Source organism: Gracilinanus agilis, chromosome 5 (genome assembly GCF_016433145.1).
Source record: "Gracilinanus agilis isolate LMUSP501 chromosome 5, AgileGrace, whole genome shotgun sequence".
Taxonomy (NCBI): Eukaryota; Metazoa; Chordata; class Mammalia; order Didelphimorphia; family Didelphidae; genus Gracilinanus; species Gracilinanus agilis.
In genome coordinates, this window is record NC_058134.1 from 111408067 (window position 1) to 111431266 (window position 23200).

General features: G+C 38.9%; 1 protein-coding gene across 1 annotated transcript in view; it reads left to right on the plus strand.

Moving 5' to 3' along the window:
• The window catches only part of KIAA1549 (KIAA1549 ortholog), a 183206-nt gene that overhangs the window by 68860 nt on the left and 91146 nt on the right, over positions 1-23200 (plus strand). The window contains exons 6-10 of the mRNA XM_044679012.1: positions 7505-7593; positions 11141-11318; positions 12478-12605; positions 16745-16928; positions 21105-21164. Of these exons, the coding sequence (XP_044534947.1) occupies positions 7505-7593; positions 11141-11318; positions 12478-12605; positions 16745-16928; positions 21105-21164 (639 nt within the window). The remainder of the gene's footprint in view (positions 1-7504; positions 7594-11140; positions 11319-12477; positions 12606-16744; positions 16929-21104; positions 21165-23200) is intronic.

Consider the following 23200-nt stretch of genomic DNA (forward strand, 5'->3'; position numbering starts at 1 on the left):
ACTTAACCCCCCATTGCCTAGGCCTTACCACTCTTCTGCCTTGGAACCAATACACAGTATTGATTCTAAGACAGAAGGTAAATGCTTTTTAAAAAGTATTTGAAAACAAATAATAGTTAGCATTTATATAGGACTTGAAGGTTTGCAAAGTGCTTTATAAGCATGATCTTCTTTGATACTCATAATAATCCTGGGAAACAGAGGTATTATTTTCTCTGTTTTACAAATGAGGAAACTGAGGCTGACAGAGGTTAAGTGACTTGGCCTGGGTTACATAGGTACGTTTATGAGACTAGATTTGGACTTGCATTTTCCTGTGTCCAGGACCAGTGCTCTATCTACTGTACCATATAGAAAGCCCACTGCCTTTAAAAAAAAAAAGGTTTTGGAAGACCTTAACATTGTCTCACTTATGCCTTGGAAACAAGTGTGTGAGGCAGTTATACAGCAATGGCATAATCATACTCTGATACAGATTCTGTGGCACTTTGATCACATGAATGCAAGCAATCATTCGTTCATTGAAGAAAAATCTATTAAATACCAGTGATTGGTACTTAATCAGAACCATAGTTACAGCTCCAGGGAAATGTAGAACCCCAGAGGAAGGAACTTGAAGATCTAGTAGCCACTACTTCCACCAAACTGGGGGAGAGCTTAGCCATCCCAAGGGAGACCTATACTTTCCTGGAGGATATTATTATACTCACTGCCTCTTAACTGCAAAGTGGTTCCAGGTAAAGGCAAAGGATGATTCTGTTTCTGGGATAGGGGAATTCACTTTGAAAGTAAGCGTTATAGACTGTTAAGAGTTTTGCCTTGAGGACTGTAGTTAACCACTTAATCTCAGTTTATCTTCCAGTTTAAAAAAAAAAAAAAGCTCATTTGTCCTAGTTAGTGGAGCAATTTGATTCACTCTTGAGTTCATCTGTGGTGATGTTTTTTGGCCATGGCTTTCTGTCTGCTTTCTTACAATCCCACAAGCTTTTATTTCACTAGTGAAAGTTAGCTCTTTACCTCATTCCTACTCTGTATGGAGACACAGTCTGGCTTACAATGTGAGCTCATGTTTCCTGCTTTCAGATCTTCCATCTTGTATAAATTCCTCCTTCAACTGATTGTGTCCATCATCTGCCCTAAAAGAAATCATAAAATCAGGTCCTTGCCTTATTAGTTTTTTCTTTTTTGCATTGTTATACCTTGCTAAAACTTTAGTCCTGCCAGAATATATTGCTTGTCAATCCATGGGATCTAACTGTGAATAAAATACCTAATATGTGTAAGACACTATGCTAGATTCTGGGGATGGAAAACAAAGATTAGTCTTCTCCCTCAAAGGACTTAATGAATACCAGGCAAGCCTTGAATGCCAAGTAGAGTTGTTTATACTTAGGTTGGGACATACTTAAGGAGGAGAGTGACATCAGAATTATACTTTAGAAATATTATTTTGGGGCCAGCCAGATGGCACAGTGGATTGAATGCCAGGCCTAGAGATGGGAGGTCTTGGGTTCAAATTTGGCCACAGATACTTCCTAGTTGTGTGACCCTGGGCAAGTCAGTTACTTAGCCCCCATTACCTAGCGCTTACTGCTCTTTTGTCTTTGAACTAATACTTTGTAACAATTTTAAGACAGAAGGTAAGGGCTTTTAAAAGAGCAAAGAGGGGGCAGCTGGGTAGCTCAGTGGATTGAGAGTCAGGCCTAGAGACAGGAGGTCCTGGGTTCAAATCTGGCCTCAGACACTTCCCAGCTGTGTGATCCTGGGCAAGTCACTTAACCCCCCATTGTCTACCCTTACCACTCTTCTGCCTTGGAACTGATACAGAGTATTGATTCCAAGATGGAAGGTAAGGGTTTAAAAAAAAGAGAAGAAAAATTATCTCTAAATATGGTGATATTGCACAGGATGGATTAGAAGGGAGATGTGAGGAGGCCACATAACCATGTTTTTGTACTATTCCAAATACTGCTTTATCTAGAACTCGATATTAAGTTCTTAATATGTTCCAGATACTGTGCTAAGCAAAGAGAATACAAATAAAACAAGATAGTCCTTATTCTCCAGAAGCTTCTCTAGAGTAAGACAAAACATAATGAAGAACTTTTAATCTGGAAAAGGGATGAGGAAGAGCAAGACAGATGGTGGGGAGGTGGGGCAGACCACAGTGTGAGTTAAGCTAGGAGGGAAATGAGTCCCATAGCTGGGCTTCCTGAAGAAACGAAAATCCCAGCCAGAGCCTCATCATTCAGGAAAGCAGGCCTCCGTGTGGAGTGATCACCATCCCTAGGTAGTCAAGGCCACCTGGTTAAGGAGGTAAAGTAATCGAGAGAATGAACAGAACTGTGAGTGAAGTAACAGGAAGGAATAAGTAATATGGGCCTAAAGAAAGAAATTAGGAATAAAAGGGAAGGAATGGGGGGGAAGAGGGAAAAAAGATAATAAGCATTTATGAAGCACCTTCCCTGTTCCAACCACTACATGCTTAGCCAAAGCTAGGCGCTTTGTAAATATTATTTCGTTTGATCTCATTTGAATGAGAAGAGATGTTACTAAAGAAGAATCAACAGGTGTTGATGACATTGGATATTGCTGGGTTTGAAGGAAACGTTAAAGCTGACTTCAAGTTTGAGGATTTAAAATATGTTGTAATGCCAGTGGTAGAACTGAGTGGAAATATTAATAGGCAGGTTTAGATACGGAACTTCAGGAAAAGTCCATAGACCTGTGGGTAGAAACCTCAGGCCACAAAGTCAGGGCTAGAGATAGAGACTGAAGAATCATCTTCATTAGAAGATGTTGTCAAGCTGTGGAAGAATATAATAGCATGAAAGGATGATGATAGCTAGCATTTATACAGCTCTTTATACACACACACACACACACACACACACACACACACACACACAATCATTTTTTATTCCCACAACCCTGCAAGATAGATGCTATTATTGTCCCCATTTTACAGATGAAAAAAATAAGGCAGGCAGAGGTTAAATAACTTCTCTAGGGCTCTACAGCTAATAAGTATCTGAGGAGGCCAAATTTGAACTCTTGGGTTTCCTGACTCTAGGTAAAGCACTCTGGTCACTACATCACTCTGTTGTTGCTGTTGTTGAGTCATTTTTCAGCCATGTCTGACTTTTTCTGATCCCATTTGTGATTTTTCTTGGCAAAGATGCTGGAGTGGTTTGCTATTTCCTTCTGTAGCTTATTTTACAGGTGAATAAACTGAGGCAATCAGGGTTAAGTGACTTGCCCAGGGTCTGAGGCAAGATTTGAACTCATGAAGATGGGTCTTCCTTATCCCAAGCTCAGTGCTCTACACTGTAGCTGCTATAAAAGCATGGTTCAATAGAAGGCACACTGGATTAAGACAACCTTGACTTAATTCAGGTGGCTCACTAAGAGAGCACTCAAGCACTGTAAAAGTGAAATTTGGGAGATGCCATCTTTAAGTATATATATGTGTATTTTCTATGGACACGGGAAATGTATCAAACTACATTTCCCGTGGTCCAATGGGTTTCCGTTTCCGGTTCTTTGGGCGTGGGGACACCTACGTCTCCACGCAGAGAAGAGTTTATAATCTCCTGGGTTAGGGGGGAGTAAAGAAGAGAAATAAGGACAGAACTTCTGAGTTTGCCCTCATTTAGAAAGAGGAGTCAGCAACAGGACAGAATTGAATAAATATTATTATAGCTGGCATTTACAGTTGATGTTGATTGGTTGGTTGTTGTCCTTGGTACTTGAAGAGGACCAAAATGACATCATTATGTTGGGGTCAATGTACAGTGTGTCCAACTGTGACTGATCAGATCCGTACTAGCTCAGAAGCTCTATCCCTGGCCGTGGACAAATAGCCTGTATGAACATTTGAGATGGGGACATCTCTAAATTTGCAGGGCTCATGTTTCTCTTGAGTCTACTGTAATTCTATGAGTGAATGATTTTAACCTGGAGGAAAAAAAATGCCTGAGTAACAACTTAATTACTGTTCTCAAGAATATGAAAGGAGGACATTGACTAGTTATTAACATTCCACAAAGAGCAAAACTAAGGGAAATGAAGAGCTTTGAGAAGTAAACCGATTTACTTTGCGGTAGTTATGACCACAGTGGGGTTTGAGGTTTTGGTCACTCACTGAGAGGATTCTTTATTCTTTTAATGGCCGTCTGAAGGGTTCCACCACATTCTTTTTTTTGTGGAAGATGTATATAAGAGCATGTGGAGAAACCATACGGCATTTAAGACTGTAGCATCATCTGTGTGCTGGCTACTTTTTCCCTATATACCCAAAGTAACAATCCCAAGTTCTGCAATTTTCTGTTTTACCTAGTGCTAATTTAGAGGCTTGAAGGAAATCTAACTGATTAGAAAAGATAGATATCATGCTTATAGAAAGGCAAAAACATCTAGCAACCTATCACATAACGATATAATTTAATATAATTTATAAATAAATTAGTAATAAAAAGAACAAGTAATCAAATAAGAATGTTAAGGTTTTTTTCCCTTGGGAGAAGTTAAAGTAATTTCTCTCAAGGTAAACGACATTGTAAGCAGTTTTTGTTGTCATTCTATCACAGCTCACAATATCTTCACCTCTTTTTTGTTTCTTCTCTTTGCTATTCCCTCTCCTTCATTTTCCCTTCTTCTATTCCTTTTTCTCCTTTCACTTGTGTTCAATATGTATATACACATATATTTCAGAAGTCTACAAGTTATACTCGTAGACTGTTTCTAGTCCATTCCCATTTGACTACAAGGGAGAAAATCTATGGCTGAAGAAAATAATAATAATAATAACAATAATAATATCTCACTTATATAGTGCTTTGAGGCTTGCAAAGTACTTTGAGAATGATATTGATTTACTTTGTGGTAGTCATGACCACACATAGGGTTGCAAATTTTGGCCATTTGTTGAGAATTTTTTAATGGCTTTCTTTAGGACTCTGCCATATTCTTTTTGGGAGAGATGTATATAGGAGCATTTGGAGAAACCATCTGTGTACTGATGACATACCCTGTGAGGTGGGACAAATACAGTTTTAAAAAATTATCTCCATTATAAAAATAAAGAGGTTGTAACTCGCCTCTGATCACATAGCTAGTAAGTCAGGATTTGTTTTATATCATCCAACATGATCCACATACACAGGACAGAAAAAAGAATTGTATGTGTAACTATGAATCTCTGTTATGTTCAGCTTATATTTAAAAAAATGAACATAATAAACTCAACATTTTAGTTTCAATTCTATCCTGCTTTTCTTTGTCTCCTTCTGAATCTCTCTCTGTTCTCTTCTTTGCATTTAACAAATGATACAGTGACTTCATTTATTTCTTTTCTTTTCTTGGTATCCTTCACTGTTAGTCTCCTTCCCCTCCCAAATTCCTCAACTCTCATAAAAAAAATAGTTTTTTTAAGAAAACATCATCCTCTGTAACAAATAAACATAGTCAAGCAAAACAAATCAATACATTGGCTATGCCCAAAAATATTTATCTCATTATGTCCTTTGAGTCTCCATTTCTCTGTCATGGTGGATAATATGCTTCATTGTCAGTCATCAGGAATAATGATTCATTATCGCATTGATTGGAGTTTTTCAAAGTCGCTTTTCTTTATAATGTTGTAGTTATTATATAAGTTGTACTTAGTTAGGATTTGATTCCACATCTCCTGACTCCAAGTTTAGCACTCTCAGATGCTTGAAATCTTTCCCTGGGTTCTTCTCATGAGTTACATAGAGATGTTATCTGGACAAGATCTTGCTATACATTCCATAAATGATTAGCGGGAGTGGAAAACTATTTTTTTAGGATCCACCAAAGCAAAATAAGTTGAGGATCACATAAATAACAAACAACTTATTTTAATGGGGTGAGGAAAGAGAGAGAAAATAGAGAACATTTAATTTCTCTCTTAATTTAAGAACCATGAGTAGAATATTCTAAATAAATGATGTAAAAATATTTTTCTGTATTGTGACAAGTTAAAGGAAAAGACAAAACAGGAAAGGAACAAAAAATAATGACAAAAAGACAAAGGAAAAAATAAAAAATATTTATTGAAGACAAGAGATAAACACCTAACTAAATTAATAATACATTGAGTTTTTGAGAAAAAAATTACCCTGTCATTTTTTAAAAGGCAATTTCATTGTCAGAATATGTCTTTCACTGACTGTATGATCTTGGATAAATTATATAAATTCTTGGGACCATAGTTTTTTCCTTGTAAAATGAAGGAATTGGATAATATAATTTTTAAAAGATTCTAATACTTATAAGAATCTCTGATTTTGGGATAGCTATTTGGCTCGGTAGATAGAGAGCTAGGCCTAGAGACAAGGAAGTAGTGGGTTCAAATTTGGCCCCAGCCACTTCTTAGCTGTGTGACCCTAGGCAAGTCACTCTACCCCCATTTGAGAGACCTTACTACTCTTCTGTCTTGGAACCAATACTATTCTAAGATGGAAGGTAAGGGTTTAAAAAAAAAACTTTATGATTCTGTTTTAATTATTATCTAAAATTTAAGTATAACTTTTCTTAAACTCATCCCTTCCCCTCATTTTCAGTGACAAAACACTCTAGGTCTTTGCTTTGAAAAGAGGGAACTATATAATTTCATTATGTAGTGAAAAAAATAGTTTCTTGAAATGTGCATCGGCCATGGGTGGGGGGAGTGAGGGGGGTGAAGGGGAAAGCAGGACCATGAATCATGTAACCATGTTAAAAATGAATATTAATAAATGTTTAAATTTTAAAAAATAGTTTCTAATGTCATAAAATAACCTCTAGGGCAGTGATGGCAAACCTTTTATAGATCAAGTGCCCAAACTGCAACCCTCATGCTGCAAGTGAGCCGCCCCCTTAGTCCAGAGAGGGGAAGGAGGAAGTGCTCCCTTTGGGCTGCTGGTCAGAGGGGTAGGCGATGCTGAGAAATGTCCTTAAGCACAATGGAGAGGGGGAAGGGAGCAACACCTTCCAGCACACATGCCATAGGTTCTCCAACATGGCTCTCGGGTCTTTAAACTATTGCTACTAAGGTATTTAAATGCTATGCTTGTTTTTTGCAGCTCTTGGGATAAAATTTATATCTTGGCATTTGCTATGAAGGTCAGATCCAATTAATCAGCCAGAAATCCCCCTCCCTGAGTTATAATTGATCAGTGATTCCTATTTGGTAGGTTGTCTGCATAAGTCCTCATGTACCTGTATGGCACCTGGAATATTTTTCACTTGGTAAAAAGACCCTATTAGGTTGTTTTAAATATACTGAACTAATCATTTGAACAGTGTAGTTGCCATGTAAAATTGAATTGGGGGAGGGGAAGTAGCCATAGAAAACAGACTCTAGTTGATATTCTTACTTTAAACATCTTAATGCTCTTGGAGATATCAGTGGATGGAAGTCCAGAATTCTAGAAACAGCTAGTCAGCTATCATGTATTCCTCTGAAACTAAGATATTTCTTGACTGGCTTCATTTTTAGTGCTGGCCCGAAGAGCTGTGCAGGAATACATCATCACAGCAATCAAGGAAGTGCTGAGGGTCCACTTTAGCCGGGCAGTAGAACTGGAGGTAAGTTATACATGGGCATCTCGTATTGACACACTAAAATGGACCCACAGCTGAATGAAAAGACATTGATATATTGCAAAATGACTATGTTTGCTCTAGCTACATTGTTTTTCCTTCTGAGAATTTCCATATATTTTGGTGCATTTCTTGTTACTGTATAAAAGATTTCTTTTTATATGGTAGTTTATGGAATAATCATTATGAGATTAAAAATTATTTTGACCCAACTTTAAGAGGGCTCCAGGGTGGGAAGGGCTATATGAGTTGGAGCATTCCTGAGACAACTCTGATTCTCCCTTGTAGGGGACCAGAGATATGCCAAGAAGAAAGGCACCTGGTGGCCCTCACCCTAGCTGGGCAATTGAACACCTTAATTCTGGTCAGTAGAAAAAGCATGACAAGAATGAGTATAAACTATTGGGGCACTAATCCTATTTTCTGGCTCTCTCTCTCCACTTATTACTCTGGCAGACAGAATTGTGAAACTTGCTTCTGTTGGTGATTCAGCCCAGACCAAGACCTGCCAAGCTTTCCCAAGTCCGTGTAATGACTCTTCAGGCTGCCATCTATTCTCTTATCTTGAAAATTAGTGTAAGAGAAGGGACAACAGTTCCAGGGTGTAGCCCACTGCCCTTGGAGGCTAGCAAATAGAGATATTGTTGAGTGACAAAGAAGTCAAAGGCTGTCAACTCTTGAAATTTACAGTTAAGCATACTCATTAAAATAACTTGAAAATACATAGGCAACATACCAGCATTTTGCAAATAAATTTATTAATGATTAACTAAGGTGCCAATGGGACCAGCATGGAGAAATGAGTCCTTTGTTTTTGAAGAGCACCAATCATATCAGTAACTTCTTAAGGCAACCAGTGAAACCCATAGGTATTCTTTTGGAAAGAAAAATAATGTCCAGGGCAATTAGGTGGTTCTGTGAATAGAGAGCCAATCCTGGAAACAGGAGGTCCTGGGTTCAAATTTGACCTCAGACACTTCCTGGTTGTGTGACCTTGGGCAAGTCACTTAACCCCCATTGCTTAGCCTTTACTGTTCTTTGCCTCAAAGAGATAATTTATATCCATTCTAAGACAGAAAGTAAAGTTGTTTATTTCTTTTTAAAAGAAAAGTAATATGCCCTTAGAAAAGGGCATGGATAAGAATGAAAAGAAAATGGGGGGGGGGGGAGGGGAAGAGATTAAAGAGAAGAAGGAGGAGACAGAAAAGTTAGGAGAATTGTTTGAGTACTACCAGAAATTGTTGAGTGGTCTTCACTGATATTCATTCATGTCATAGGTTGCCTATCTGAATCCTTGTGGATTTTTCACTATATCCATTTGCTGGGGCTTTATATAGTAGAGCAAATGTGTTAAATAGACTGGCATGTGGTCTGTAACATTCCTGAATGCAGCCTGAACCAGATTAAAATATAATTAGGAAATATTTAACAAAATAAATAAAATACACTAAAATATCGATAATATTACATTTTAAAATTAAGTCACTATGCAGTCCACAGAGACTCTTAATCCTTGCATTGGTAGTTTCTATTTAGATTTGACTTTGACACTATTGTTATAGTGGTTAATTCAATTCAATAAACACAAATTCGATCAATAGATGCTGACTATGTTAAAGACTAGATATAGAGACAAAAAAAGAAAATTTCTGACCTCAGGGAGCTTACCTTCTACTTGGGTGGTGAGAATAGAGATGCAACATATATACAAATAAAGCGCAAGATAATTTGAAAGAGAGAATACTGGCAGCACCTAGATAGCTTGATGGAGAGTAGAGGCAGAAGTCAAGGAGGGCTTTGTGTTGGAGGTGTCTTGAGGCAGCTATATAACACAGTGATGAGCCAGGCCTGGTATTGGGAGGAGCTGCGTTCAAATCTGCCCTCAGATACTTCCTAGCTGTGTGAGTCTGAGCAGGTCACTTAACCCCCATAGCCTAGCCCTTGCTGTTCTTCTGTCTTAGAAGGTAATACAGAAGGTAAAGGCTTAAAAATAAACTAAAATAAAATGTGGCATCTAAAATTGAGTATGATTCTACAACCTGATGGATTAATCAGCACAGAGTACAGGGAGACTATTAATACACATGATCTAGGCACTGTTTTTTTTTGGTCAATGCAGCCAGGGTTATATTCCCATTGTTTTACTTTCTGTGGTGATATCTGTAACATTTTGGGTCAATTAAAACTCCCCAAACTTTTTCATGCCTACTGTTAAGCCAGAGTACACCATTCCTATCATTTAAAAAAAAAATTCAGAATGCCAAACTTTACATTTTTATCCCTTTTGAAGTTAATCTTCAGGATTTTTTAATTTAATCTTCAGGTTTTATCCCATCCCTGTCACCTTTCTGTTTTTAGTTTGATAGAGATATTAAAGAGAACAGGGGATGTATGTTGTCCCCCAAGTTACAACTTTCACCAAGTGAAACTGGTGTAATAATTTGAGTGATGCACTGAATAATAACTCGACCCACTGGGGATGAAGTTGTTCAAACATTCAAAGCTCATGTAGCAGAGGCATTATCATCCAGTCGGTATTTTGTCCCTTTGTCTACAAAGATCTTTTGTAAGTCTTTGATGTTTTGCTAAAATCAAAATCTGGTGTGTCTATAAAAATCCTTTGATCACACGCTAAAGAACAAATCTATTATATATACACATGCAGACACAGCATTTACGTGAAGGGATAAATAAGTACAGGCCTGGGGAATGAGTATGGAACTGGTGAAAGGGAACAAGGAAGAGATGTTAAGGGATAAGGGTGGATGGATTGTTTAAATCCATGGCCCGCGGCGATTAAGGGAGAATTTTTTGCAGAAATCAATGCAAATCTAACCTAAGGGTTCTAAATACTGCAAAGATGTGATTTGACAGTAAAGGAAGTAAGATGACCTGAGCAACTCTGAATTTACTTTAGAAGTAAACTCTACTTGTTCCACTGCTTTATTACCCAGCTTATTGTTGAAGCTTAGAATCCTGAGGAATATGCATTTAATGAAATGATTTAGCATTTTATACAGATCCATACATGCACATTCTCCCATTTGATTATCTTCTTGTCATGCCTTTTCTACTGGCCATCATCCCAGTACATAACCTGCATTTATTAACTCAGGTGAGCAATTTGCTGCAGAATTAATGCTACCTTCTGGAGTGGTTCAAATGAGTTTATAGAAGAAAATTATTTCCCTAACCAGCCCTTCACAGTAGCATTCAGCTCTACAAGATTCTAGTTTGAGCAATACAATGAGTAAATATACAAAATCCCCTGTTTTCCTTCTTCCCTCTTGATGCCCCAGTTTTGGCCACTTTGTATAACTTAGGGGAGGAAAGTTACTTTTTAGTAACTTTTGTAAACATGTGAAGCCAGTGATTGAAGTGACACTGGAATTACCCAAAGTTCGCTTGGCCTCTAATGGGAAATAATTTTTAAAAAACTTACCTCCTTTTAGGTTTGTCTCCTGATGTTAGCTAAGAATTGCCTCACGTTTGATGGGATTGGTTTTCTTTTACTTTTTTTTTCTTTTTATAGGTTTATGAAATCTTCCCCGACTTCTCTTTCCTGGTTACTTCTGGTCCTTTCATTTACACAGCAATTGCGGTCATAAATGTTCTTATAAATAGCAACCTTGTCCGGGATCAGGCTCCTTTGATTCTCTCAGTACAACCTTCCTTCACTGTGCCAGACACCAGATTTCAAGTTCAAACAGGTGAGTTTTCCAAACACAGCTGCTCTAATTTCTAGAGACTTCTGGATTTTTCATATGTTGTAAAATAACATAGATCAACCTCCCTTTAATCAATCAGTAAACATTTATTAAGAGCCTGCCATATGCCAGGCACTGTGCTAAGTGCTGGAGATCTAAAAAGAGGCAAAAGACAGTCCTTGCCCTAAAAGAGCTTATAATCTAATGGGGGAACTTACAATCATTTGAAGCAGTTTTGATTTTACACATGGAGAAATATTTTAGATTGAGTACCTCTCATAAGCATAATTTCTATCTTTTCTCATGGGAAAAAGTGATAGCCAAGAGGTCAGATTTCTTTGAGTTCCATTCAACAAACACATATACATGCAAATGCAGACTTCCTCACTAAGTCATTTATTTAGCATATGCTTAAGTGTGGATAATGTGCAAAGCACAGTATTAAATACTAGGAGAGAAAACCGTATTTATATTAGGCATGACTCCTGCCCTCATGGAACTTCCAGGTTAGTAGGAGGATGAGGTCCATTTATAGATATCTTAAAAATACATTATAATATAGGATAGTTAGAAAACAAAGTACTTGTTGAAAGCTGGGAGGAAAAGCAGTTTTTAGTTGGGGGTGTTTTCAACAGCTTCATTAAGGGGGTGACAATTGAATTAGATTTTTTCTAAACCCTTACCTTCCATCTTGGAGTCAATACTGTGTATTGGCTCCAAGGCAGAAGAGTGGTAACAGTTACGCAATGGGGGTCAAGTGACTTGCCCAGGGTCACACAGCTGGGAAGTGTGTGAGACCAGATTTGAACCTAGGACCTCCTGTCTCTAGGCCTGATTCTCAATACACTGAGACACCCAGCTGCCCCCTTGAATTAGATTTTTAAAGGATGGCTAGGACTCAGAGAAGGGGGAGGGAAAATATTATAGATTTAGGAAATATGAGCAGAGACTTTGGGGATGAAGAGTTGTTCAAGTTTGACTGGAGAAATTTGAGGGAGTAATATGAGGTAAAGTGAAAAAGCTAATGGGAGACAATGTGTTCAGGTCCCACATTTGATGCAAGAAAAGAATACGTCAAAGCCCTGTCCTCAAGAGCCTTTCTTCCTCCCCATATGCATATAAAACACGATTCTCATGAAGAAATCACCTTTCTTCTTTCCAGTCCTTCAGTTTGTGCCTCAGAGTGTGGACACTGGCTTCTGTAATTTCACCCAGCGCCTTGAGAAAGGCCTCATGACAGCATTCACCGAAGTAAGAAAACACCAGGGAACTTACAACTTCACGGTGCAGGTGAGACCCTCATCCCCAGCATTGGGAAAAGTAATACTCCAGTCCCTTGTCTGAAGCTCTGAAGGTTCCAGGCAGGATGTACTTAATGAACTCTTAGCAAATCATCTCCTAACTGGGTCATGGTTTGATCCTGTCCCCTGGCAAGGAGTTATAACCCTTTAAGCAGGTTGCCCCCGACACAGGCAGACTGTTCAACCACTCGGCACAGTATGGCCTCTGCTCTCACTTGTACTGCCTCAACTCTGGGTGATCTCTGCAGGGCTGCATAGACAGACTGAGGTGCCAGGTCAAGGGAACTGGAGCTTGAGCTTCTGGCTCAAGTAGGTGATAGGATTGGATTCCTTCTGGTCATCTAGAGTATCTCTCTCTATAGATAGTCAGGATTAAGGCTAATTGTTTTCTTTTTTATTCTGAAAGCTCTGAATTCCAAGGAATCGTGAATTTATTAAAAAAATATTGCTTTGAAACATAACCAATACTATGTATATATCTGGGATATCAAATGTTAACTAGAGTTTTCTTATACCTCTGACTCATAAAAAATGGCCTGGGGATTGAAGATCAGGTTAGCACAAACCTATATAGGGAAACAAAATTACACATGGGGGAAAAGAGATTTTCATTCCTGCTTTGTCCTTGAGTTCATACTAATAGTATTTATACAGCACTATATATACATCTATATGTGATATACATATGATATATGTGCTTTTGTATATGCATATATATTTACTTTAAGATTTGCAAGCTGTTTTATACAGATCATTTCATTTAATTCTCAAAACAACCTTGTTAGAGCTGTTATTATTATTCCCATTTTCCAGATGAGAAAACTAAAGCTGAAGTTATAGATTAAGTAGGTTAAGAGATTAAGTTATTTGCTCAGGGTCCCACATCTAGTAAGTAAATGACTAAAGCAGGATTTAGATTTAAGTCTTCCTGATTCCAAGGCCAATGTTCTGTGCACTTTACTCTCATTAGATGCCACCATAAACCCAAAGTAGAGATGTTGAATATGTAGCTCCATCCCTTTGGACCTGTTTCACATATAAATGTTCCCTATCTCAAAAGGGAATGGGGGCTCCAAAAGGGCTCATGGTTCATGCCACTTTTGTGCATTGCCTTGATATTATCTGTCATGGCTTTTAGAAATACTTGGGAAGGGGCAACTGGGTAGCTCAGTGAATTGATAGCCAGGCCTAGAGACAGGAGGTCCTGTGTTCAAATCTGATTTCAGACATTTCCTAGCTGTGTGACCCTGGGCAAGTCATTTAACCCCCACTGCCTAGCCCTTACCACTCTCCTGCTTTGGAACCAATACCCAGTATTGATTCTAAGGTGGAAGGGAAGGGTTAAAAAAAAAAAAAAAGAAATACTTCAAAAACTGCATTAGCTAGTAGTCACGTAGGCTTCTAACAATCTAGTGGTTATTAACTAGAAATATTCATATTTTGTGGGTGAAAAAAATTGCATAGATAAAATGGTCATAGGTTGTTCTTATATAGCCTCTGATGTTATGCTACAAATGAACTTAATGTAATTGAGCCACTGAGCCATTCATTCATCCAAGAGCTACTCTTTGCTGATGACAGAACCCCTTGATGGGCATACAAAAGAAGGCATGTATTGGATTGTGGGTCACTTTGCAGAATCAATTGGGTGCTACAACTTGGCAGTAAACCTGAAGACAACAAAGGAATGTGTCAGCTCCTTGTCAGGAAAGATGTGCCCACAGCCTTCATCTTGGATCTTTAGGATGGAGCTGCCAGGGAGTTTCTACAGTGATTGACCAAGTAGACAATAAATCCAAAACAAGTTTTATTGTGGGGAAGACTGGCAGGGAGCATTTAGCATCAGCAGCACCTACCTTCAGGGCAGAGGAGGTGATAAATGAGTGGTAATGTCCAGCCTCCTCAGTGGTCGATAAGAAGTGCACTTTTTAAGGCTACTGTGTCTAGCTTTTTGAGTTGTCTCTACAGCATCACCTACAAAGGATCACTGGCACCTGGGTGCTAACTTGGTTTCATTTCTGTCAGCATTGAAACAATGACTATTACACCAGAAATCCAGGGTCCTGGACACATGCAAAGAATGAAAGATACAGTAGAAGATTCTGTTTGTTTGTTGAATTAAAACAAAACAAAACAACTCCCACAGATATTTGATTCTGATGGCAAAATGTAGCTTTAAAAGCACTCCTTAAGGCAGCTAGGTGGCGTAGTGGATAGAGCACCAACCCTGGAGTCAGGAGGACCTGGGTTCAAATCTGGCTTCAGACACTGCCTAACTGTGTGACTCTGGGCAAGTCACTTAACACTGTTTACCTAAGTCTTGCCCTTTTTTTTCTTCTTAGAGTTGTTATTAGGACAGAAAGTGAGGGTTAAAAAAAAAAAAGCTAAAAAAAAGCTCTATTCCAAAAAGATGTCTTGCTTGTACACTAAAATGCTAAGAAGTAGATTCAAATCTTGCCTCAATTATTTACTAACTGTGTTATCTTGAACAAGTCACTTAACTTTTCCTGAACCTCAGTTTCCAGATATGTAAAATGAAAATACTGGACTCATTGTCTTAAGGTCCCTTTCAACTTGGAAGTCTGGATATTTCGCACATAATAGGTGTTTAATAAATGCTTTTAAAATTCATTTTATAGAGCCAGTAAGGTAGCATGGCGGGGAGGAACATTGGGTCTGGAATTAGGAAGACCTGAATTCAAATTTAGCCTCTGACACTTATTAGCATCTTCTAACAGTAGGGCCAACCTGTTGACTGCTGTAAAAGAGCAACAGAATGGGTAGAAGTCAGGGTTGGGGCAGCTGTTCTGGAGTTAAAACTATGAACTATCCGTGAGCCTAAAGCAGTGTCACCTTCTCCAAAACTGTAGCTCTAGCCACAAAGCAAGGGCAGGACTGATGCTTCTGGCTTTTTTCCTTTAGGCAGAGAGAGACTAAGACACAGAGACAGACGAGAGAGACAAGAGAGACAGGGAACAGACAGAGAGATGGAGAGAGGTCCCCAGCAGCTGAGGATGCAGATACATTCTTAACATGATAGTAAAAGCTCAAATGGAAAGCTCAAAGATACACTGACAACTAGGTGGCTCAGGGGGTAGATTGCTGGAGTTGGAGCCTGGAAGACCCCGAGTTTAAATCCTGACTCACATTCTCAATATCTGTGTGGCCTTGGGCAAGCCATAACTTCTCAGCTTTAGTTTTCTCATCTGTAAAATTGGGGTACTATTAAAACATACCTATATAGGGAGGGCTTATCAGGGAACTTGTCATTGAAGAGAGATGGGACCTACTGGGTTAGTCTTGCCTCTCCACAGGGCTCTGATTACTGCAGGTCAAAGACAGGGGGCTAAAAATGAAAGAAAGAACTGCATTAATATGCTCAGGAGCTGCTGTTAGCAGCTTCAACTTTCTAGGCTATGGTGTTACTTTTTACCACTTTTCAGAGTATACAGCCTGCCTAAAATATATAACCAGTCATTACCATGCTGAGGCAACTTAGGCTAGATAATACCTTTCACTATAGTGGGAGGGATAGAGAAAGGGGAACTCGTTCAAGAGAAAAGGGGCGGGAGTCCTGGGGGAATATTTGCTGTTCAGATGGCACGGTTTATTATCTGAACAAGAAGACATTCCCTGTTCAAGGTCAGGAAACAAGGGGACTTGACTAAATACTTCTACAATTGTGAAAGAAGTCCTTTTAGACAAAACTGAAGGGTTGAGATAACCATTTAGAGAAGACTGCAGGTGTCCCTTATCCAAGGACAACAAATAGTTGTTCCAACAGTGAATGAGTCTATTCACTTTATATAGTTTGTTATATTCCTTTTCTCCTTCCTTTCCACTATCAGGCCAGGAGGTGGTTAGGGAATTTCTACATTGTTAGTCCATTGAGATGTAGTGAAATGATTGTGATTCTTATTTTACCCCCACGGACCAAAAAAAGAAAACTTATTTAAAGGGCTTTGCACTTTAAAAAACTAGTGCACTTTAAAGCACTACATAAATGCTAGCTATTATTAACAGAGTGGACAGCTGTTTAATAAAGCCAATTGCCTGTCTTATTCAATTCCACTTCCCCCTTAAAAGCCAATAACTTTTATAAATTCTATTCTTGCTTTCCTCTTTCAGATATTAAATATAACTCTGGGGACATCATGGACAGCTCCTCGCCAGGGACCAGTCAATATTATATTTGCTGTTAAAAGCAAGAAAGGGTTCTTGAATGGATCAGAAGTCAGTGAAGTTCTCAGGAACTTGAGTATGGTGGAATTCAGTTTCTATTTGGGATATCCTGTGCTGCAGATTGCTGAACGTAAGTACGATTTGCCCTTGAAGGTTCAGAACCTTGACTTTTAAACTTTGTTTCCAAGAACACAGTCTTTCTGTCCACTGAAGAGTCTTCCTCTGATACGGTTGATAGGTGAAAGGGTGGACAATATATCAAGAGAAGAAAGCCTGGATTCTGGGAATTGGAAAATCTGTGTTCTTTTCCCTACATTTGTATTAAGTAGCTGCATAACATTTTTACTTGTCCAGGGCATTTTTATTCATCAACAGAATGAAAGGATTTGACTAGATTTGGGATTCTTAATCTTTTTTTTCTGTGTCATGGATCCCTCTCTCCAGATTATGTTTTTAAATTCATAAAATGAAGTACATAGGTTTGAAACGAAAACTAGTTCTTTAAAAAAAAAGCTCATGGGCACATGGTTAAGAACCTTTAGATGACATAATTAGTCTTTAATATCTACTCTCAGCACAATATCATGCTTAGAAGAAAGTGGAATAATAATAATAGTTCACATTTTTATAGTACTTTATCATTTACAAAACATGCTTCTCATCGTTCTGTGAAGGACATTCAAGCATTATCTCTCTTAGTTTGCAGATAAGGAAACTGAAACTCAGAATGAGGTCACTTGATTTGCCCAGGGTATCCTAGTTAGCAAATATCAAAGTAAGGATGGGAAACCCAGGCCTTTGGACTCTTGAGACCACAGCTGATGGTGACTCTGTTTAGTCTGGGTTTGTTCCATTGCCTCCACGCCAGTTCCATGCTAGAGAAGTGTATGGGATATTCTGGAAGGACTAGCACCTTTGGTGTAAGAGATGGCTAAACCTTTTTCAGGTCTGCTCATCCACTTTTGGTGTCCATCTGTCACCCAACTCTCACCTGTGACTCTGAAAAGCTGTAGGATGTACAGCAGCAACACCCCAATAAAACTGTCTCAGCAGATGGGTTCAGTCAGATTGAGGGCAATTGGCAGGCTTTAAACCCATCAATGAGTCAGGGGGGTGGCTAACCCAAGAATGTGAAGACTTTTCCTGGTAGAATAGACAAATGAGAACAAATTGTTCCAATGACCATGAAGGGCACTGAAGCAGGTGCTGTGGAACACTCAGAGCTTGGTTAGACATCAAAGATTCCAAGGTCATTCACTGCATCCTGGGACATCGCCAATTGTCCTGACTTTGTCCTGCCACTGGACTTGGATGACTCTGCAAGAGGGAGGCCAATGACTTCATGCAGCTCTGCCTCACTTAAATCCAATTCACTTGCAAGCCAAGACATCACCCCCTGATGCCACTGGTCCTCTTCAAAAATGAAGGATGAATAATTATAACAATAATATTCTTTGCTAAAATAAGGGCTGGTATTCCCAATCATAAAAAAGCAAAAAAGAAGGGTTTCTTGCCCATATAAAGTTTGAAAATCATTCTTCTGAAGGATGACAGACTTTCTGGGATAGAGGGAATCTGACTTATCATTCTGATTTATGTGGCAACAAATGTAGAGGGTCTATATGTGGAAGTCATCCCTGAAAATGAATAAGATAGCTGATTGGAAATTTATGCTTCTCATTTTCCCCCAAGTTAAACTTTACATATTCTTAAAAAAAAACAAACAACCCTTACTTCTGCCTTAGAATCAATATTATATATTGGTTCCAAGGCAGAAGAGTGGTAAGGATTCGGCAATGGAGGGTAAGTGACTTGCCCAGCGTCACCCATCTAGGAAGTGCCTGAGGTCAGATTTGAACCCAGGACCTCCTGTCTCTAGGCCTGACTCTCAATCCTAACTGCCTCCAACTTTACATATTCTTAATCAAGTCAGAAGTAAAAAGAACAAAAGATTGAATTCTAGCATATGGATTTAAAATTCTTTTTAAGAATAATGTGAGCTGGGGACTATTAAGTGGCTCAGTGGATTGAGAGGTAGACCTAGTGACGGAAGGTCCTGACTGCAGATACTTTCTAGTGCTGTGACTCTGGGCTTACCCCCCATTGCCTAGCCCTTCCCACTCTTCTGCCTTGGAACCAATACACAGGACTGATTCTGAGATGGAAGGTAAGGGTTTAAAAAAATAATAATGTGAGCTGAGAAAATTTTCATCCTGATATATATTTGTAGATCACCAAAAGACAGTTTATAGAAAAAGAATTACAAAATTGCTTGTAGCATCAGAGAGCCTTTAAGTTCAAATTGTATCTAAGGCGCGAATTCCATCCTGGGGCATAACATCTCCCTGAAGTGCTCATCTTGCTTCTGCTTGGGGACCTCTAGTGGTTGGGACTTATTCTATTACATGCTCTGGTGTACAGTGCCTTGGCTTGAACTCAGGAGATCTAAGTTTGAATTCCAGCTTTATTGCTTTCTAGCAGTGTTAATTTAGGCAAATCCCTTGGAACTTCAGTGAACACATCTGTAAAATGGGGATAATATTTGTATTGCTTAATAGGATTGCTATGAAATTCAGCAAAAATGATATGTAAAGGGAACCCCTTCCTCCCAGGATTGTGAACTTTCTTCTCATCTGACCCATCCCATTAGCAGGGCTGGGATGCTCCAAACAGAGGTCACAGGTTAAGAACCCTAGGAACATGACTTGGAACTAAGGGTTATAGGTCTGTGTCAGGGAGACTTTGATTGTTTCCTGAGATGTGATAGACCAGCTCAGAGAGACAGAAAGGAACGTGGAGAAAAGGGCTATAAAAGATGAGACCATAGAGGAGATTGAGGTCTTTGGTGTGAGTTTCCTAGGACTGATTCTTCTATTCCATTCCGCCTTGGGGGTGACACCCTTGTGGGCTGGTAAGACTCTTGCTCTGAAGAGACTACTGGGCTTCCACACGGAGATTGGAACCTTGCTGGGGAGGAAGCTGAAATTCTACAGATCAGACTTTAGGGTGGTAGGCTAGGAAATAATTTTCTACTTCCATCCTTCCTTATTTCTTTCTTATACTATATTTATATTAAATTAAATTGTTAAAAGCTACTATCATCCTTGTGACTTGAGTTAATTTTATAACAGCAACCATACCAATTTTTTTGCTAATATTATTTAACAAAACCAATTTCTAAATATTACTTGTAGCATTTTAACAATTACATATTACATTTATTTTCATTATTACATGACATATATAAAGCACTTTATAAACCAAAGTGCTATGGAAATTTGAGCCTTTTATTATTCCCTGAGGCAGCCCATTTAATCAAATTATTGATCCTCTTTGTATTTCATACCCATTGTTCCTAGTCTTGCCTGCCAGGGTCAGCTAAAGAACCCTTTAAAAAGTGTGGAGAGCAGTTACTGTTTCCCCTCAGTTTCCCTTTTCCCCATCTAAATATCCCTAGTTGTTTCAAACATTCTTAGTATGGCATGGTTTGGAATCCATTCATTGTCCTGCTTGCCTTACTTACTTTAACATTTTTCGAATAAATCTGGCACATCTGAATGTATATGTGGAAGTATGGCAAATTGGAAGAGACTCTTGGTTTGGAGTCATAGAAAACTGGATTCAAATCTTGTCTCTGGTAGTTACTATCCCTGTGACCTTAGAGAGGTCACCTAGCCTCTATGGGTCTCTGTTTTTTTATTTGCAAAATGATAGAGGGTCAAATGATGGCCTCCAAAGTTCCCTAAATCTCTAAAGCTCTGATCCTCTGAATCTTCTTCTACCTCCCTGCCTCTGTCCTCCCCCTCTGTCATAAAAGATATCTTTTCTCCTTGGATCTATTGGGCTCTGAATTTGTTTATGGTCTCTGAGTACACCAAGCCATCCTTTTGTCCTAGCATTTTGAAGATAAGAAAGGATATGGGGGGCAGCTGGTTGGCTCAGTAGATTGAGAGCCAGGCCTAGAGATAGGAAGATCCTAGGTTCAAATCTGCCCTCAGACACCTCCTAGCTGTGCGATCCTGGACAAGTCACTTAACCCCCATTGCTTAGCCCTTACCATTCTTCTGCCTTGGAACCAATACACAGTATTGATTCTAAGATGGAAGGTGAGGGTTTTATTTAAATAAAAAAAAAGAAAGAAATGATATAGTTGTGATACATTGTGATTTTTAAGCAGTATTTTATCCTTCCTGTTTTCTTGGCTGCTGCAAACATATATACATACATGTATATGTATGTATGTGTGCATATGTGTTTGTATTCACAGATAGTCTCCTCCCCAATGTTTTTTTTCTTCTTTTTACAGCCTTCCAGTATCCCCAACTCAATTTATCTCAGCTGATGAAGTCATCTTGGGTAAGAACAGGTAAGTATAGCCTACATGATAGTTTGAAGACTCTAGGATTATTCATTTACTAAATTCAGGACCAGGATTTATGGGGAGATGTTAATTTGGGGACCCAAATCAGTTGAAGATAGGGATGCCTATGAACTGATTTTCTTCATTTTTTTTTCTGAGAAGAATTATTTAGAAACTGTATAGTATAAGAAAGAAAGAACTAGCCTCTGAAAAGGGAAAGCTGTCTCTGGATGAGTTACCTTAGTTACTGAGTGATTCACACAACTCTCTAAGACAGGGGTCGGCAACGTATGGCTCTTGAGCCATATCTAGCTCTTTTGAGGGCCAGAGATGGCTCTTTCTGCAGGAGCCATAAAGTCAATTTTTTTTCAGGTGCTGTTACAGGAGCTCGCACTGTGAGCACTGTACGGCTCTCACAAAATTACATTTTAAAAAATGTGGCGTTTATGGCTCTCACAGCCAAAAAGGTTGCCGACCCCTGCTCTAAGAGGATAAGTTGCTGAACACTGATGATCAGTGCTGACCTTGGCTGAGGGTTCCTTGATGGGAGATCCCTATATTGCATCAGTGGATTAACAGACCTGATACAAAAGAGTATGATTTAGGGGTATCCATAAGACACAATTTGGACAAGCTAGGTGGCTCATTGGATAGAGCACTGGGCCTGGAGTCAGAAAGACCAAAGTTCAAAACCAGGCTCAGACATTTACTAACTGTGTGATCACAGACAAGTCGCTTAACCCCTACCTGCCTAAAACTGGAGAAGGAAATAGAAGGAAACCACTCCAATATCTTTGGCAAGAAAGCCTCACAGACAGTATTAAAATGCTAAAAGACATTGGAAGATGAGCCCCACAGGTCAGAGGAGCCTCGCATGCTGTTGTCCAGAGAGTCATGAAGAATCAGGCATGATGGAACCACGACAATAAGACACAATCTGAATGCTTCTTGGAGTATATATGTAGATTTATTGCCCTCTAGGTATATAATTCTCCCCAGTCCTGAGGATTCTAGTCATAGGTAAACAGCAGATAAGAGTCTTCTTGGCCTGAATCAGATAATGAACAAAGAGATCTGATGCCTCCTTAATAAAATATAACCTTCAGGTGTATGCCAAGTGGCAGTAAATAGGTGTGGGGAGAAGATAGACAGTCTGTCTGTCTTGTTAAATAGAGCTAGGAACTGAAGATGACTACTTGCTTTTCAGTTGAATGACCCCTTGTTAACAATACTAGAAACACTTCTGGAGAGAACCACGGAATCCTAAGATATTTGCTCTGAACTGCACCTAAATAGGAATTTCCTTTCTAGTATTGCTAACAAGTGGTCATCCAACCTCATCTTGAAGGACTTGAAGGGAAACTCACTTCATTCTCAAACTGTCCTTTGTACTTGAAGATAGTTCTTAATGATCCAAAATCTGTGTCCCTAAAAAGTCCAAATATTCCTCTGAGTTGGACAACCAAACAGAAGCAGGCTGCTTCCTCTTCTACCTGACATTTGTTAGCTGTCATATATCCTTTTGCCTTCCCTTCGTCAGGCTAAGCTTCCCAAGATTTTACTGCCAGTCTTTATCTGGTCTTCCTATCTCACTATGAAGGTCACCCTCTAGTTTGTCCTTCCTAAAATATAATACTCAGAATCAAAGACAGTCCTAGCTGTGGTCTTAGTAGAATATACTGAGAATATGGTCTCTCACATTGTGGACACGACCTCTGGTACTATAGTCTAAAATTCAGATAGTGAGAAAAAAAGCAAACAATACAAAAAATTCAAAAAGGACTTTCATTTGATACAATATGACTGTTGATTAATTTGAGCTTTTGATCCATTTAAAGTACTGCATACTTCCCCTTCCCAAGTACTATTGACTTCCCATGTCTCCCTTATCTTGTACTTGTTATTTTTTTAAATGGAGACATAGGATATTATATTTATCTAAGTTAGTTTCCTTCTTATCAGGTCAGCCTAACCTTGTGAATATAGGCTTTGTCATCCAACATGCTAGCTATTGTGCTCATTTTTGTATTATTGGTGGACTT